General features: G+C 35.5%; 1 protein-coding gene across 2 annotated transcripts; it reads right to left on the bottom strand.

The window, feature by feature from the left end:
* Window positions 1-1,231: 1,231 nt before the first annotated feature.
* On the bottom strand, window positions 1,232-14,339 carry LOC114186950 (MACPF domain-containing protein At4g24290). Of its 2 annotated transcripts, none has more exons than XM_028075035.1 (8): window positions 14,078-14,339; window positions 13,339-13,623; window positions 12,390-12,628; window positions 11,303-11,504; window positions 10,465-10,533; window positions 10,194-10,380; window positions 9,256-9,422; window positions 1,232-2,207 (listed from the first exon to the last, which is right to left on the bottom strand). In XM_028075035.1, exons 2-8 carry the CDS (start codon window positions 13,597-13,599, stop codon window positions 1,518-1,520), a joined length of 1,815 nt encoding a protein of 604 aa, XP_027930836.1. In that variant the 5' UTR covers window positions 13,600-13,623; window positions 14,078-14,339; the 3' UTR covers window positions 1,232-1,517. The 2 variants fall into 2 exon arrangements, with proteins under 2 accessions (XP_027930836.1, XP_027930835.1); XM_028075034.1 differs by having other exon boundaries at window positions 14,113-14,339.
* Between the last annotated feature and the right edge of the window lie 292 nt (window positions 14,340-14,631).

Raw genomic sequence — 14,631 nt, 5'->3', positions numbered from 1 at the left:
GAGGATCAAAAGCTAAGAACAAGTACCAAAATTAAAATGATAATACTTTATGCAGCAATAACATTGTTCCACAAATTTGAGAAGCTAGTGATTAGTGATTGGAGTAAGTATAATGAGAGAGAAAGAGAGAGAGAGAGAGAGAGAGAGAGAGAGAGAGAGTGTTGCATTGATGAGAGGAGAGTGGTGATGTCAAATGTGTAAAGGTGAAACTGCCACAACACAGCAGTAATTTGTTGTAACTACCAACCAACACAGGAAACAACTAAAGCTGTGTCTAACTAAATGTTCCACATGTTACGAGAAAAACAAATGTAAAAGAAAATTTTGCCTTCGTTATTTGCCTTATTTAAACCTTAAAGTCTTTACTTTTAATTTTGTTAATACATACTTATATTCATGTGATCCCGATAAACTATTAGTTTTGACACCGCAATTGAACTTTTCAGGATGTAGACTAACGAGGTTTATCATTTACATGATTTGTATTATGAGATTACTATCAACAAAATTATGAGAGATTCAATGTTTGAGTCTTTATTTACTTGTACGTCAGTCAACTTTCTCATTTTATTGATTTGTGAAATAAGTGTGTTTAAATTTAAATAAATATTATTTACATAGACTTAAAGGAGCATAAAGCTCGAAAATGATAAAGTAGGAAAAAGATAAAGAAATTAAATACTAAACTTTACATGTCATTTATTTGTGAAAAAAGAGAACACCTTAGGTTTCTATTACATGCATAGTAAAGATTATAATAAATGTTCTTGATTTTTTTTAAATGTATATTAATTTTCTATTATGCCCTTTTCCAATTCTGTTTATTAATTTAAATCATATTTATTAATTGCAAGAAAGGATGAAAGTGTTTTGTAGCTCCAATCTTGCCAATAAGATATTCTACATTATTTAATACTTCAGTTAATAATATACCACTATTTTACTAGTAAAAAAAACTCAAATATCAATTACAAATGAAACAAGTGAATTGATCTTTTGGTGAAAGAATTTTTAATAAATAAAATTTTATGTAATATAAGGATATAATTATTAAAACATAATTAAGAGTGTCCTGAAGTTTGTAATGTAACAGATAGAAAGGAACAAAGTCCAGGCAGAAATGGTTTTGCTGCAGAGGTTCATATTCATATAATCATGAAGGCTGTGTATCTTACTAATAAATAAGCGAACAATGGAATGTAACGTAACAAGTAACAATATACAAACATGATACTAAAAGAATACTAAAAGATGACATGATTTCTCAGCGTATTAAATTGATATGTATATATTACTGTTACACCATAAAATCTAAGAGTGGAATTGATTTGTAATTGTAATTGTAATTGTAAAAAGTCATGGTGTTAAACTATAGAAGTTTACATTACAAGTGGAACTCCAGTAGGAGGGGAAAGCTACTGCAACTATATCTATCTTTGCAAGAAGCATAGCAAAACCAGAGCATTTTTTCTTGGTCATAGCCTTAAGAATGAACACTTGCAGAAGAATGGTCATAACTAAAGGTCATCCAACATGTCTTCATCTGGTAATATCATGGTCAACAAAGAATACTTAACACGGAGAGAAATTCTGCCCTTATCAACAACAAGCTTTGCTCCAGACACAACCCAATACCCAGGAGACTCTTGTGGTCCTCTGCTCATCTCACTTGTGTCTACAAATTTCAGAAGCTTCAGAGCTTGCACAGGAACCGGAGGGCCGCCTGGATACACCGCAGAGTTTATATTAACATCCGCCGGCCGCGGTGGAGGCTTCTGAAATGTTGATGTGAAGTGTTGGCTGATTAAAGTGGATATCAGCCCTGACTTGGCTCCCAACTTGGGCGATCCCTCCCACTCCGGATGCTTTACTGCTTTCGCTCCCAACACAGTTGAGAATCTAAGTCTTAAGAACAGTATATTTTTTATGCCGTAATTCTCAACTTGCAACTGTGCTCCGGTTACTATTGAAAGATCCTCCTCAGATTCCACAGGAGCTGTGCACACGTGAGAGAAATTCTTCCATTGAACCTTCTCGTAGAATCTCCTGTCGTAAGACTTCCGCTCAAAGTTATCATTTGGATCATCTTCAAGCTGGAAGATTTTAGGAAGTGATGAAAGGTGTTGCAAATGGATGGCCAACCGATTGCTTTTCTTACCTTCAAGATACAGACGGAGACCAGTTACTGGCCTCTTACCTACATCAACCTGTTATAACATCACAACAATTCCTGGCTTCAGCACAGAGATTATAAATTACTACTATATTTTTTCCAGTGGGCACGTGTTTAGAAGCATTAAATGTATGCTACTAAAATAGAGAATCAACGCCCACAAACTTTAGAATGTCAGTTTAAAAACTGCTGAAAATTGATGAATGTTGAAAATAAAATATATCAAGCATTATAGTTTACACTACATGAAAAAAATAAATATGCATCTTTTGTTTGTAAGACTACGTTCCCCTGCATGGTAACAAAAATAAATTCTAAAAGCTTTTACATACAATATTTAGTCCAACATTTTTCCTTCTTGATATTCAACAAATCCGTCTTGAGTTTGGCTCCTAGAACTTATGGTGCTAATGAAATGGCAGATAGTAGAGCTAAATGTTTGTGTATGGTTTTCCATGAACCAGAGACTACAGAAGAAAATGGGTCACCTAATGCTGTTAGAACTTAGTTCAGTTGTTTTTAATTGTCTATGAATGCTTTAACATGGGTGCATAATTATCAAACAACATGGGTCCATGGTCCACATAACAAGAAAATGTGCAAATACTGATTGATGGCAGTAGAAGCACTCATAATTTCTTAGATTTGGATTTAGCTAAGAAGTTGGGGTGTGAACTGGAATCCATCACTCCAATGACTGTGACAGCAGGAGGTGGTACAAGGTTGGAGGCATCCTATATATGCAAGGGGTTTACTTCGCAATTACAGCAAACCGAGTTTACAGCTGATGTGATAGTGCTTCCTTTGGTGTTTTGTGATTTGACATTGGGTATCCAGTCCTTTGGGATTTTAGGAAGTTGCAGATGGATTTTTCTATAGATGTCAAAAGATGGGGAGCCAAGTCTTCGAGCATCAAATTGATTAACAACCAAACTTTCACTCATGATGTACAAGGTGCTCAAATGTGTTTTCTATACATGGACAGCCCCACATCACTTTGAGACCCTTACTTGTAATGCTGTTTCATCAAAAAACCTAGCCCATACTATTCAAACAGAAATTCAAGATCTGATTGTTCAGTTTGCTGACATTGTTGAGGATCTGAAACAGTTACCTCCATCTAGACCTGGTTTTGATAGTAAAATTCCTTTACAAGAAGGTTCTGGTCCTTTAATTCTACGTCCTTACGGTTCTCCATAATTCGCAAAGATATAGTGATAATCTAGTTGATGAGTTCCTTGCTAAAGGAATTATTCAATACTGCAACAGCCCGTATGTTTCCCCAGGCAGTTTTGGTTAAAAAAGTCCGTTCATGGTGATTGTGTCAATTGTAGAGGCTAACTCAGCAGACTATGAAAGACAGGTTTCTAATTCCTCTTACTGATGGATGAATTAGGTAGAAGTATGTATTCTAAACCGGATTTGTGGCTGGATACCATCCACTGAGGACGGAAAACAAGACAACTTTAAAACTCATGCCCCAACATTTCAAATATTTGACTGTCATTGAGTTAACCAATGCTCCTGTTTATTCCAAGCATTAAAGAATCATATTATCAGATTTAATCTCTATCCCTAGGTTATTGTCGCCTTTTGGTTATTGTTGTAACTGCCTGACACTATTTGGTTTGGCCTAGTGGACTCAATGGAAAATGTCAAGAGCAAGCTGTTACGATAGCCTACATTAATTGTAAATTTTTTATTTATTGCGTTTTAATTAGTTGAGATTTTGTTTTAATATTAGGAAGATTGTAATAAGAATAAAATCCCGTAGTTATAGGGATTTATTCTTTCTAAGTATATGGTCTGTTACATATGTATATGTTTAAATAGGTCAATTGACCTAATAATCATCAATAAGGAATAAAGCAATTATTCCCTTCTGTTTTCAAGATGGTATCAGAGCTCCTGATCCTAGGAGTCTCTGACCGTATCCCAAAACAGTGAATCGCAGTTGTCACTGTTGCGCAGTCTTTACCCATTCTGTTTCACCGCTGCCTCTGTTTTTTCTTTTTTTTCCCACTGCAGCCTTCAACGCTGTTTTTATTTATTACTGCAGCCCATTGCTGCATCTTCAAGCAGTCTTCATCACTCTGCGATTGTCTTCCTGCAGCCTTCATTGCTGCACTTTATTTTTCCCATTCCTTTATTCTTGCTGCTATGGCTGAGGCAGTGAATTCTATCCCTGATTCAGGTGACAAATTCGTCCCTAATAATGGAGAATTGCAGAATATTCACTCTGCATACAGATTCAACGGAAAGAACTATCTTAAGTGGTCCCAACTTACACGAACCATATTAAAAGGCAAAGGCAAGGGCAGTCATCTTACAGAAAATCCTCCTAGTGAAACAGAAACTAGATTCAGATCATGGGAAGAAGAAGATTCAATGATTATGGCGTGGCTTTGGAATTCTATGATACCTGAGATTAGTGACACATGTATGTTTCTAAACTCAGCCAAAGAGATTTGGGAGGCAGTCGAACAAACCTACTCAAAGGCTAAGGATGCTGCCCAAATATATGAAGTGAAGGTAAAAACTGTGGGAGCTAAACAAGGCAATAAATCTGTCACAGAATATGCTAATCAGCTCAAGTCCTTGTGGATGGAATTGGATCATTATCGTGTGATAAAAGCAAAGTGTTCAGAGGATTCAGTTCTACTCAATGAGTATATTGAGCAAGACCGTGTATATGATTTCCTGGTGGGCCTAAATCCTGAATATGATCAGGTTCGGATTCAAATTCTAGGCAAAGAAAGAGTTCCAAGTCTGAATGAAGTCATAGCCATTATCCGAAGTGAGGAAAGTAGAAGAAATCTGATGTTGGAAATTCCTACTGCTGAGAGTACCGCAATGAAGGTAGAAGATGGAGCGGCAATGGTGGTTAACCAAAAGAAGAATATTTTTCCAGCAGGGGAAAAGAAACAAGAAGAAGTGTGGTGTTCTTATTGCAAGAAACCACGTCACACAAAGGAGAAGTGTTGGAAACTACATGGGAAACCACCAAACCGAGAATGGGGCAGCCAAAGATTTCATACCCAAAAGAGGGGAGGCCAAGGACAAGTAAATTCTGTAATCGGACAGAATGAAGAGATGGGGCAACTGAATCACGAAGAAATAGAAAGAGTAAGATCCTTTCTAAGTAAGATGGACAAGTCTACAGGTATGTGTACCTTGATACATTCTGGTAAGATTCCATATTCTCTTGGCTTTAATGTTTCAGATACAAACTTTTCACACTCGTGGATATTAGATTCAGGAGCCACAGACCATATGACACCTCTACCTATATATTTTTCCACCTACTCACCCTGTCCTAGCAATAAAAAAATTTCTACAGCTGATGGAACGCTTATAACTGCAGCTGGACAGGGAGAGATCCACATAAACCCATCCCTCACGTTAAAAAATGTCCTTCATGTTCCTAAATTATCCACTAACCTCATTTCTATTCAAAAACTTACAAAGGATCTATGTTGTACTGCTATATTTGACAGCAATATGTGTATTTTACAGGACAGGAACTCGGGGAGGACGATTGGACGTGCTAAAGAATGGAATGGTCTCTATTACATAGAAAATCCCAATTTGTCTACAAAAGTCACTCTCTTGTTACAGAATCTGCCATGACCGATAAAGAAAAAATTCATCTTCACCATTGTCGGATGGGGCATCCTTCATTTCAAATTGTAAAAACTATCTTTCCCTCTTTATTTAAAAACATAGATATAGGGAGTATGTGTTGTGAAGTTTGCGAGTTAGCCAAACATAGACGTCTCCCTTTTCCTATTAATAATAAATTGAGTGATCAACCTTTTTCTCTTGTTCATACTGATGTCTGGGGTCCTGCGAATATTCCAACTTTTTCAGGTGCTAAATGGTTTTTAACTTTTATTGATGATTGTACTAGAGTTACTTGGATTTTTTTATTAAAACACAAATCTGAAGTCAGTTCCATGTGTATAAATTTTGTCTCAATGATCAAAACTCAATTTGGTGTCACCATTAAGAAAATCAGATCTGATAACGCCAAGGACTATTTTAACATAACTTTAAATTCTTTTTGTCAAAAAGAAGGTATTATTCATGAGTCTTCGTGCGTTCACACACCTCAACAAAATGGGGTGGCTGAGAGGAAAAATGGGCATCTTCTAAATCATACCAGAGCCCTTCTTTTTCAAAATCATGTCCCGAAAAATTTTTGGGGGGAAGCTATTCTCACTGCCACATACCTAATCAATCGTTTACCCTCAAAACTTCTAAATTTACAAAGTCCTATGCAGGTCCTGTCCTCATTCTATCCCCACATAGAGTCCTCAAACAAACTTCAACCTAGAATATTTGGGTGTATAGCTTTTGTCCATGTTCACAATAATGAAAGGGGAAAACTTGATCCTAGAGCTGTCAAGTGTGTTTTTGTAGGTTACTCAAACACACAAAAGGGTTATAGATGTTACCACCCTATATCTAGAAAATTTTATGTGTCTAGAGATGTTACCTTTCATGAAAATAAAAGTTATTTTGAGGAATCTCATCTTCAGGGGGAGAGTATAACAAAGGAAGATGAACCATTAAGGGAAGATGAGCTTCTAATATTCTCAAGACCTGAAATTAATCCTGGTGTGGTGAACATGGACAGACCTGAAAATAGTCCAACTCAACCTGAAATTGAAATACAACCAGAGACCGAAACTACTATCACCAAAACTCAACCTGAGATTGAACCTCAACAAATTGAAAGCCAATCTGAAACTGAGATTACTAATGGTAGAAAAATTGGGAAAAATTTGGTGTATTCAAGGAGAAAAACGAGGTCCATTCCAGCTTCTAGTCATGTTCAAGAATCCAATCTGGTACCACTATATGAGGTAACATCTACTAGTCCTGTAAATTTGTTTAATGAATGTGATGCTGGAATTTTGGAAACCTCAAAAGTACAGCAAGAAAACCTTAGCCTACCCAATGAGCTTGACCTACCTATTGCTCTTAGAAAGGAAACCAGAACATGCACTAAAAAACCTGTTTATCCTTTATCAAATTTTCTATCCTTCACACAGTTCTCTCCTACCCATAAAACTTTCCTTACAAATCTGAATAACATATCCACACCATCTTCTGTATCTGAAGCATTATCTAATAGAAAATGGAAACAAGCCATGGATGTTGAAATGGAAGCGCTGAACAAAAATAAGACCTGGAAGCTTGTTATCTTACCTAGAGGGAAAAAGGCAATAGGGTGCAAATGGGTATTTACTGTGAAGTATAAAGCAGATGGAACAGTTGAACGATACAAGGCGAGGTTAGTGGATAAAGGATTCACACAGACGTATGGAGTGGATTACTTGGAAACTTTTGCTCCGGTTGCAAAAATGAATACGGTCAGAGTCATATTATCATTAGCAGTAAATAATGGTTGGGACTTACAACAATTTGATGTAAAGAATGCATTCCTACACGGAGATCTTGAAGAGGAAATTTATATGGAGTTACCCCCAGGTTATGATGAAATGGCAGTCTCAGGAACTGTATGCAAGCTAGAAAAGGCCTTATATGGATTAAAACAATCTCCTAGAGCATGGTTCGGTAGATTTTCTAATGTGATGACAAGTTTGGGTTATAAACAGAGTCAGGGAGACCATACTCTTTTTTTCAAACACTCAGTTTCAGGGGAAGTAACTATCTTGCTGGTTTATGTAGATGATATTATTGTAACCGAAGATGACAAGAGAGAGCAGCAGAAGTTGAGTGAATGTCTTGCAGCAGAATTTGAAATAAAGATACTAGGAAAACTCAAGTATTTTTTGGGAATTGAAGTAGCCTACTCTAAGAAAGGAATCTTCATTTCTCAACAAAAATATGTTACGGATTTGCTTAAGGAAACCGGCAGAACGGCGTGTAAACCAGCAAACACTCCGATCGATCCGAATATGAAATTAGGAAGTATGGAAGAGGATGTGGCTGTGGATAAAGGAATGTATCAAAGACTTGTAGGCAGGCTCATCTACTTATCCCATACCAGGCCAGACATTGCTTTTGCTGTCAGCCTAGTAAGTCAATTTATGCACCAACCAAAAGAGGCACATTTGCATGCTGTATTCAGAATTATTCAGTATCTAAAAGGCACTCCAGGCAGAGGGATTTTGTTCAGAAAAAACCAAAGCCTAAGTATTGAATCATACACTGATGCAGACTATGCTGGGTCAATTGTGGACCGGAGATCAACCACTGGATATTGCACATTTCTTGGTGGAAATTTGGTGACTTGGAGAAGTAAGAAGCAGAATGTCGTGGCAAGATCAAGTGCCGAAGCAGAATTTAGAGCCATGGCTCAAGGAATATGTGAACTTCTATGGCTAAAGATCATCCTAGATGATCTGAAGATAAGATGGGAGAAACCTATGAAATTGTACTGTGACAATAAATCTGCGATTAGTATAGCTCATAATCCAGTACAACATGATAGGACTAAACATGTTGAAGTGGATAGGCACTTTATTAAGGAAAAATTGGAAAGTGGGTTGATTTGTACTCCTTTTGTATCTACACAAGATCAACTTGCAGATATCCTTACTAAAGGTCTACACAATATTATGTTTGAAGATATTGTATCCAAGTTGGGAATGGAAAATAATTATTCACCAGCTTGAGGGGGAGTGTCAAGAGCAAGCTGTTACGATAGCCTACATTAATTGTAAATTTTTTATTTATTGCGTTTTAATTAGTTGAGATTTTGTTTTAATATTAGGAAGATTGTAATAAGAATAAAATCCCGTAGTTATAGGGATTTATTCTTTCTAAGTATATGGTCTGTTACATATGTATATGTTTAAATAGGTCAATTGACCTAATAATCATCAATAAGGAATAAAGCAATTATTCCCTTCTGTTTTCAAGAGAAAAAAAATTTATCTCTGTTTTCTCCTTCTTTCTATTAGCAATGGTTACCATTCTTAGTTCTGGTTTCCCTGCTTCTAGTTGTGGACATCCTCAGAGTTGTTCTCCCTGAATCCGAATTCCATCACACAAACCAAAAGACTTAAATGTGATTAGTTATGACCCAAAGAGGCACAAGCAATCAATACCTGTGTGGTGTTAACATAGAGCTTTGGACCCATGAAGCTAAACTGTAAAGAAGCAGAACTCCGTTGCTTCCGTTGCGGACCAAGTGGAAGATCACTGAATACAGGCGCCCACTGCCTTGGCAGTTGGAATTCCAAGAATTGGTGGAGCTCTTGAATCGGTGGTTTATCTGCAAGATCCAATATGTAATTAAGCATTCTGAACTAGTAAAGATAATTTATGTGGAACAAACCAAAATTAAGACAAAACATTAAAAAAAAGTGATCCATGAAAATTTAATTTTAAGAGAAAAATTTGAGACATGGGCATTGTAATGATGCATATGAATCACAAACATCTAATCACTATTCTACTAACAAGAATATGCTTTCTTATGTTTCACTAATTGGTATTGCATGTCAATGCCTAAACGCTATTAAGTCCTTGTGAGAGCATCTATGCACTGGTAGGGCGGATATTTTAAAGAATTTATGACAGTAGGTTAATTCAAAGCCAACTGAATTAAAATATAGAATGAAATAGAACTTCAACAAGCAAAGGAATTGAACGCTTCTATTCTATTCTGATGACAAATTATTTTCCTTCACAACCAAGAGAATAAAATGGGCAATTCAAAAAATCATGAGCATTTTTACGAGAATAATTGCAAACTTCTTCACAGTATGGATTATTTATTTCATAAACACAATTGTTTTTACTTGCAACATCATTAATAGCACAAAACTATACTTATTTTAGAATATCACAGATGATCTGTGATGATTTATTATTTGTTTATATTTTACTATTTGTTTCCTTATTTAATTACGATCTTTATAATCATAGAGATATCTGATTAGAAACAAATTTATTAAAATATGATTTATAGAGATATCATTTCATGTTTATAGGAAGTATTATTTAGATAGAACGTATGTAAGAAAAAAAGCAATTTGCTTACATCGTAAATAAAGGTTTATGGCATGGCTCAAGAATCCACTCCCTGGCACTCCATTCAATAGAGATGTAATTGGAATGAACGACATTGAGATCACATCTGGCTCATGCTGAACAGTTTGTAACCACTCGTTGTGGAACAGGTTTCTGTCATCACTCCCACCCCTCCTCTTGCAAATGCTTACAATATCCTGCAATAAAAAAAGAATAAGTACAATTGCTATGGTAAATATAAATATTTAAAATGTTGTCAAAGTTAAATAATTTAAGCACACCTCCTTATGTGAATAAGAACTCGATGGACTAATATTAGCAAATGTTAGCCTCTGCTCCCTGATTCCAAACTGAAGAGAAGCAAAATTTATTACATACGGTCAAGTTTCAATGGCATACAGTGATATATGAAGATAACAAAATGCTTATTGCCAGAAAATATATATATATAGGTCTGTATCAATGGAAAACAGGATAAAAGATGAGCAATTCGAGATATTAAATAGTACGGATTGCAGATTCACAACCCTACAACTCAAAGTATTCAAAAGACCTCTATACTCTTCCCTGACTTCTTCTCTCAATTAGAATAACCTCCCATCACCCCTTTTATCTCTAAATTCACATGTAAACACTCCCCATTCCCGTCTCCTTTTTCTCATTATACATAGTTTCTATACATTTCAAAGATGATATTATATTAGTCAAGAAAATAATTACAACTTATGAACCATACAACTTACATTATATCAAAGCAAAAATGCAGTACAAGACTCAATGAAATCTCATAATCATTCAATCTTAAGAAACGTATGAATTGTTGTAAGTTTCATATAAGCTAGAGATATGACTAAATTATAGTTTAAATGAAGGTGCAAATCTCACTTTACAATCCGGTTTTATGAAAGTAAATTAGATTTAAAGTTTATTTTTTAAAATGGTATAACCTATCCTAGCAAGGTTTGTTGTTACCCCAATCAAGCCACGATCTAACCAACCACAAATATCTAGTTTTGAGTAAGGTTTAAAGTTCACCAGACAAACCATATTGTGATGTTTTCATAAAATAGCAGGATAAGTACTGATCAGTCCCCACGCACAAAAAAATTGTTCACAAACCTTGTCATTTGGGAAAACTTGATCAGAAGCAATGGTATAGTGGCTATTGGCATCTAGAAACCTCCTATCCGCCATCTCTTTCAATTTTTTCTGAACATCAGCAGGTTGAAGAGTTGATGAGTGTTGCTGCTTCAAATATATTACATCTTTTCCCCCCATTTTCATACCAACAATTATATGAGTGCCAAAGGTATCAATAAACCTGAGAATTGTGAATAGTAACAGTTGGCCAGAGTATCAAACCAAAAATACAGTAGAAAGAAAAACGAGGTAATCCAAATAGAATTAAATAATTTTTAAGACAGCCAACTTATGGTGCTTGTCAACATAATTGAGCCATACAAACAAAGTTTGAACATTTGCACTAAATGAAGAAAGATAATATATCCAAATTACTCCTAATTTGATTAGAAGATTAGAGCGTAGCACCATTTAAGATATTTATATTAAAAATTAAAAGCAAATGAACAACCAGAACAAGAGAACAAATATGCCAAAATAAGCTTTTATCACATAAATTTGGCTTTATAGTAGGCATACATAAACAATGAACTTCCTATTGTTATTTATAAGCCCAAGTCAAAAATTTTCATGAAAAGGACATTGATCAGCGAAGAAAATCTCAAATAAAATTACGTACTCTTGTCAGTTTAACGAAATTGATTCTTTTTAATGAATATTCAGATATGCCACTGCATGATAAGATGGATGTGTTTTTACAATTCACCTCATTTATGCAGCCATTCCCAGAATTTCATCTGGTTATCATACAAGGTTGAAAAAAGAAATGGCAAAATATATAATACTGGAGCATAAATAAAACAAAAGCAATATATCGGAGAACATCTACTTCCACATATTATTCATTTATCATTAAATGTCATTCTATCTTTTTGCTATAATGAATCAGCTTAAGGCCCACAGAACCTCAATCATTATGAAGCTAGAAATCTGAAGGCATCCATAGTTCGAAGAGCTGACCAAGATGTCAAAACTAGAACTTAGAGGGTGATCAAAATTTCATTTGACAAGGAAATAGAAATAATTTATCATTTGGTCAAGATTACATTAACAAAACTCAATTCACCTTGCTAAAGCAGGTGGGTCCCACGATGACGGCACAGCTTTCTTAACGTGGTCACAGAGGACCATTTGAGACTTCTCCAATGCAACAGTATAGAGTGTAATTAACACCCCATCAAAAGCAAGGGACTTCGTAAGGGCTGCATCTCTCTGCCAACTACCAGAAAATTCAAACATTGTATTGAAAAGCCCTGATGGAATTTTGCCAGTCAAAGATAAGTCCTGATTGAATTGCTCCGACATCTGAAAACATTTAAAAGTAAACAGCCACTAAACAGGAGATGATGCGTTGCTTGAAACTTAAAATGCTGATAAAAAGAAAGTCTTTACCACTGAAATAGAAAATTATAAACAAAAGAAATATTTGTTATGTCCCTTCAAAGATCAAAAGAATTTAGAAACCTACTAAAATATTCATAATTTGGAGATGATTTGGCTACTTAGTGATACACATAACACACTAAGCGGGTAGGGCATGTCATATTCTTTTGGAATAGCTTATAAGGGTTATTTACATATAACCTATCAAGGAAAGACTACCAACAGCAATCAGTCAGACAGATCCTACCAGTTGAGCCAATCCCTCGTTGGCTTTAAACAGAGGGTGTTACTGAAGCCAAGTAACCAGGACACATCATACTGAAAACAAAGTTCATTGTGCATCATGGTTCAAACATGTAACAATAAAGTTTTGACAGTAATGATGACAAACACGTGTTCACTTTGGAAATATGAGACTACACTACGACCTTCATATGCATTCCATCTATCATCTACTAAAAAGTGCATTCCAATGGGTACATCAGGAACAAAACACTTACGTGAAAGGAAATGGAAGAAATGATGCACAACAATACTCGTAATTTATTTCTAAGTAAGAGACAAAATTTTCATCAAACAAATCATGATTTCAGAATTCAATTCACCTCCAGAAGTAAAACAGAAAACTTTACCTGTTGAAAAGACAGAACATCCGACCTGAACCGCGTGCGTTCCCCTTTATCACATTTAATTGATTTGGAAACATTTGGTATTGAAACTCCACCGGGTAGTACCACCTCTCTGACATAATTTTCATCTATCTCAATCAAACGCGAATTTACGGAATCTCCTTTACAATATTTAAGCCTTATATCAGTGGATATATCATAACCACGACCGATGGAACCAATTGCAATCTCAGCAGCTATATGAGCGGGAACTTTAAGTGCCATATCTTAGCATATCATTCCTGTTCACTGAAATGAAACCAAATCCCACACAGTTCAGCACTCTTCTTAAGTAGTTACTAAGATCATTTTAACTCACAAATTAGGAACTTCGCTAACACAAAATAAATCAAGTTACTTTCTAAAACACAGACCATGCATACAAATGCAAACTAAAAATGGTTACTCACGCAACTAAATAGAAAAGAAAAACTCAAGATCCATCTCAAAACCGAGAAAGGAGAAAATTTTTAGGACAGAGTCGTGCAAAACTAGTAAAACATTCACTCCTTAAGCTCGGCCGAAAAAGGAAATTAAAAAGTAAGAATAATATATTTTTTTTGCCGCAATGATTCATGATAGCCGGGTGAACTCTCTGCACAGTGCCCCACAAATAGAAAGCTAGGCTGCAATTCAGAAATTGAATGCCCCACCCGCCCCAGAGCTCAGCATGTACTTAAAGAAACGCATTCTTAGTCAAAACCTGTAATTAAGCCAAATTTGGTGCTTAAACCGTACATAATTACGGTGCAAGAGGAGCTCCTCAAAGTTTCTCTCCAGCCGTGAAAATGGAGGATTTCAAAACAGCGATCAGGCTCAGCAGCGCGTGCCTTGTAGCTGGGATTTCAAAACCCTAAAGTGAAAGTTGGATTCTTGGAATGGTGGATTAGATGTAGAGAGAGAGAGAGAGAGAGACGAAAGCGGAGGAGAGAGAGAGGAATTGAAACCGGAACAGAGGTGGACTAACATTTTAAGTAATTAATAATTAATTTAAAAGTATTGACTATTGAATGAGAAAGAGTGAAAGCAATAATAGCATTCATTGACGATTTTTACAAACTTTACGCCCATTATCTCTCCAAACATTCATTCTACTTTCTCATTCACCACTTTTCGCTGCGAACTATAATTTGCAAATTATTATCTTTGCTGCATATTCAACTATTTTTGAAGGGTAATCATATTTTTTAATGAAACTTCTTTTCACTATTTTGTAGAAAATATTCAACGAAAACTAAATGTATTTAGCATGACGAA

Source organism: Vigna unguiculata, chromosome 6 (assembly GCF_004118075.2).
Source record: "Vigna unguiculata cultivar IT97K-499-35 chromosome 6, ASM411807v1, whole genome shotgun sequence".
Lineage (NCBI taxonomy): Eukaryota > Viridiplantae > Streptophyta > Magnoliopsida > Fabales > Fabaceae > Vigna > Vigna unguiculata.
The sequence above is the reverse complement of the archived record's forward strand: the minus strand, read 5'-3'. Positions and strand labels throughout refer to the sequence as shown.

Bases quoted from the DNA above. Each gene is read 5' to 3' on its own strand.
- LOC114186950 (XM_028075035.1), bottom strand. From the start codon at position 13,599: ATGGCACTTAAAGTTCCCGCTCATATAGCTGCTGAGATTGCAATTGGT. The intron at 11,505-12,389 runs GTGAATTGAGTT...CACAATTCTCAG, and splicing joins GACCCACCTGCTTTAGCAAG to GTTTATTGATACCTTTGGCA. The intron at 10,534-11,302 runs GTTTGTGAACAA...GCTTCTCTTCAG, and splicing joins AAGTTTTCCCAAATGACAAG to TTTGGAATCAGGGAGCAGAG.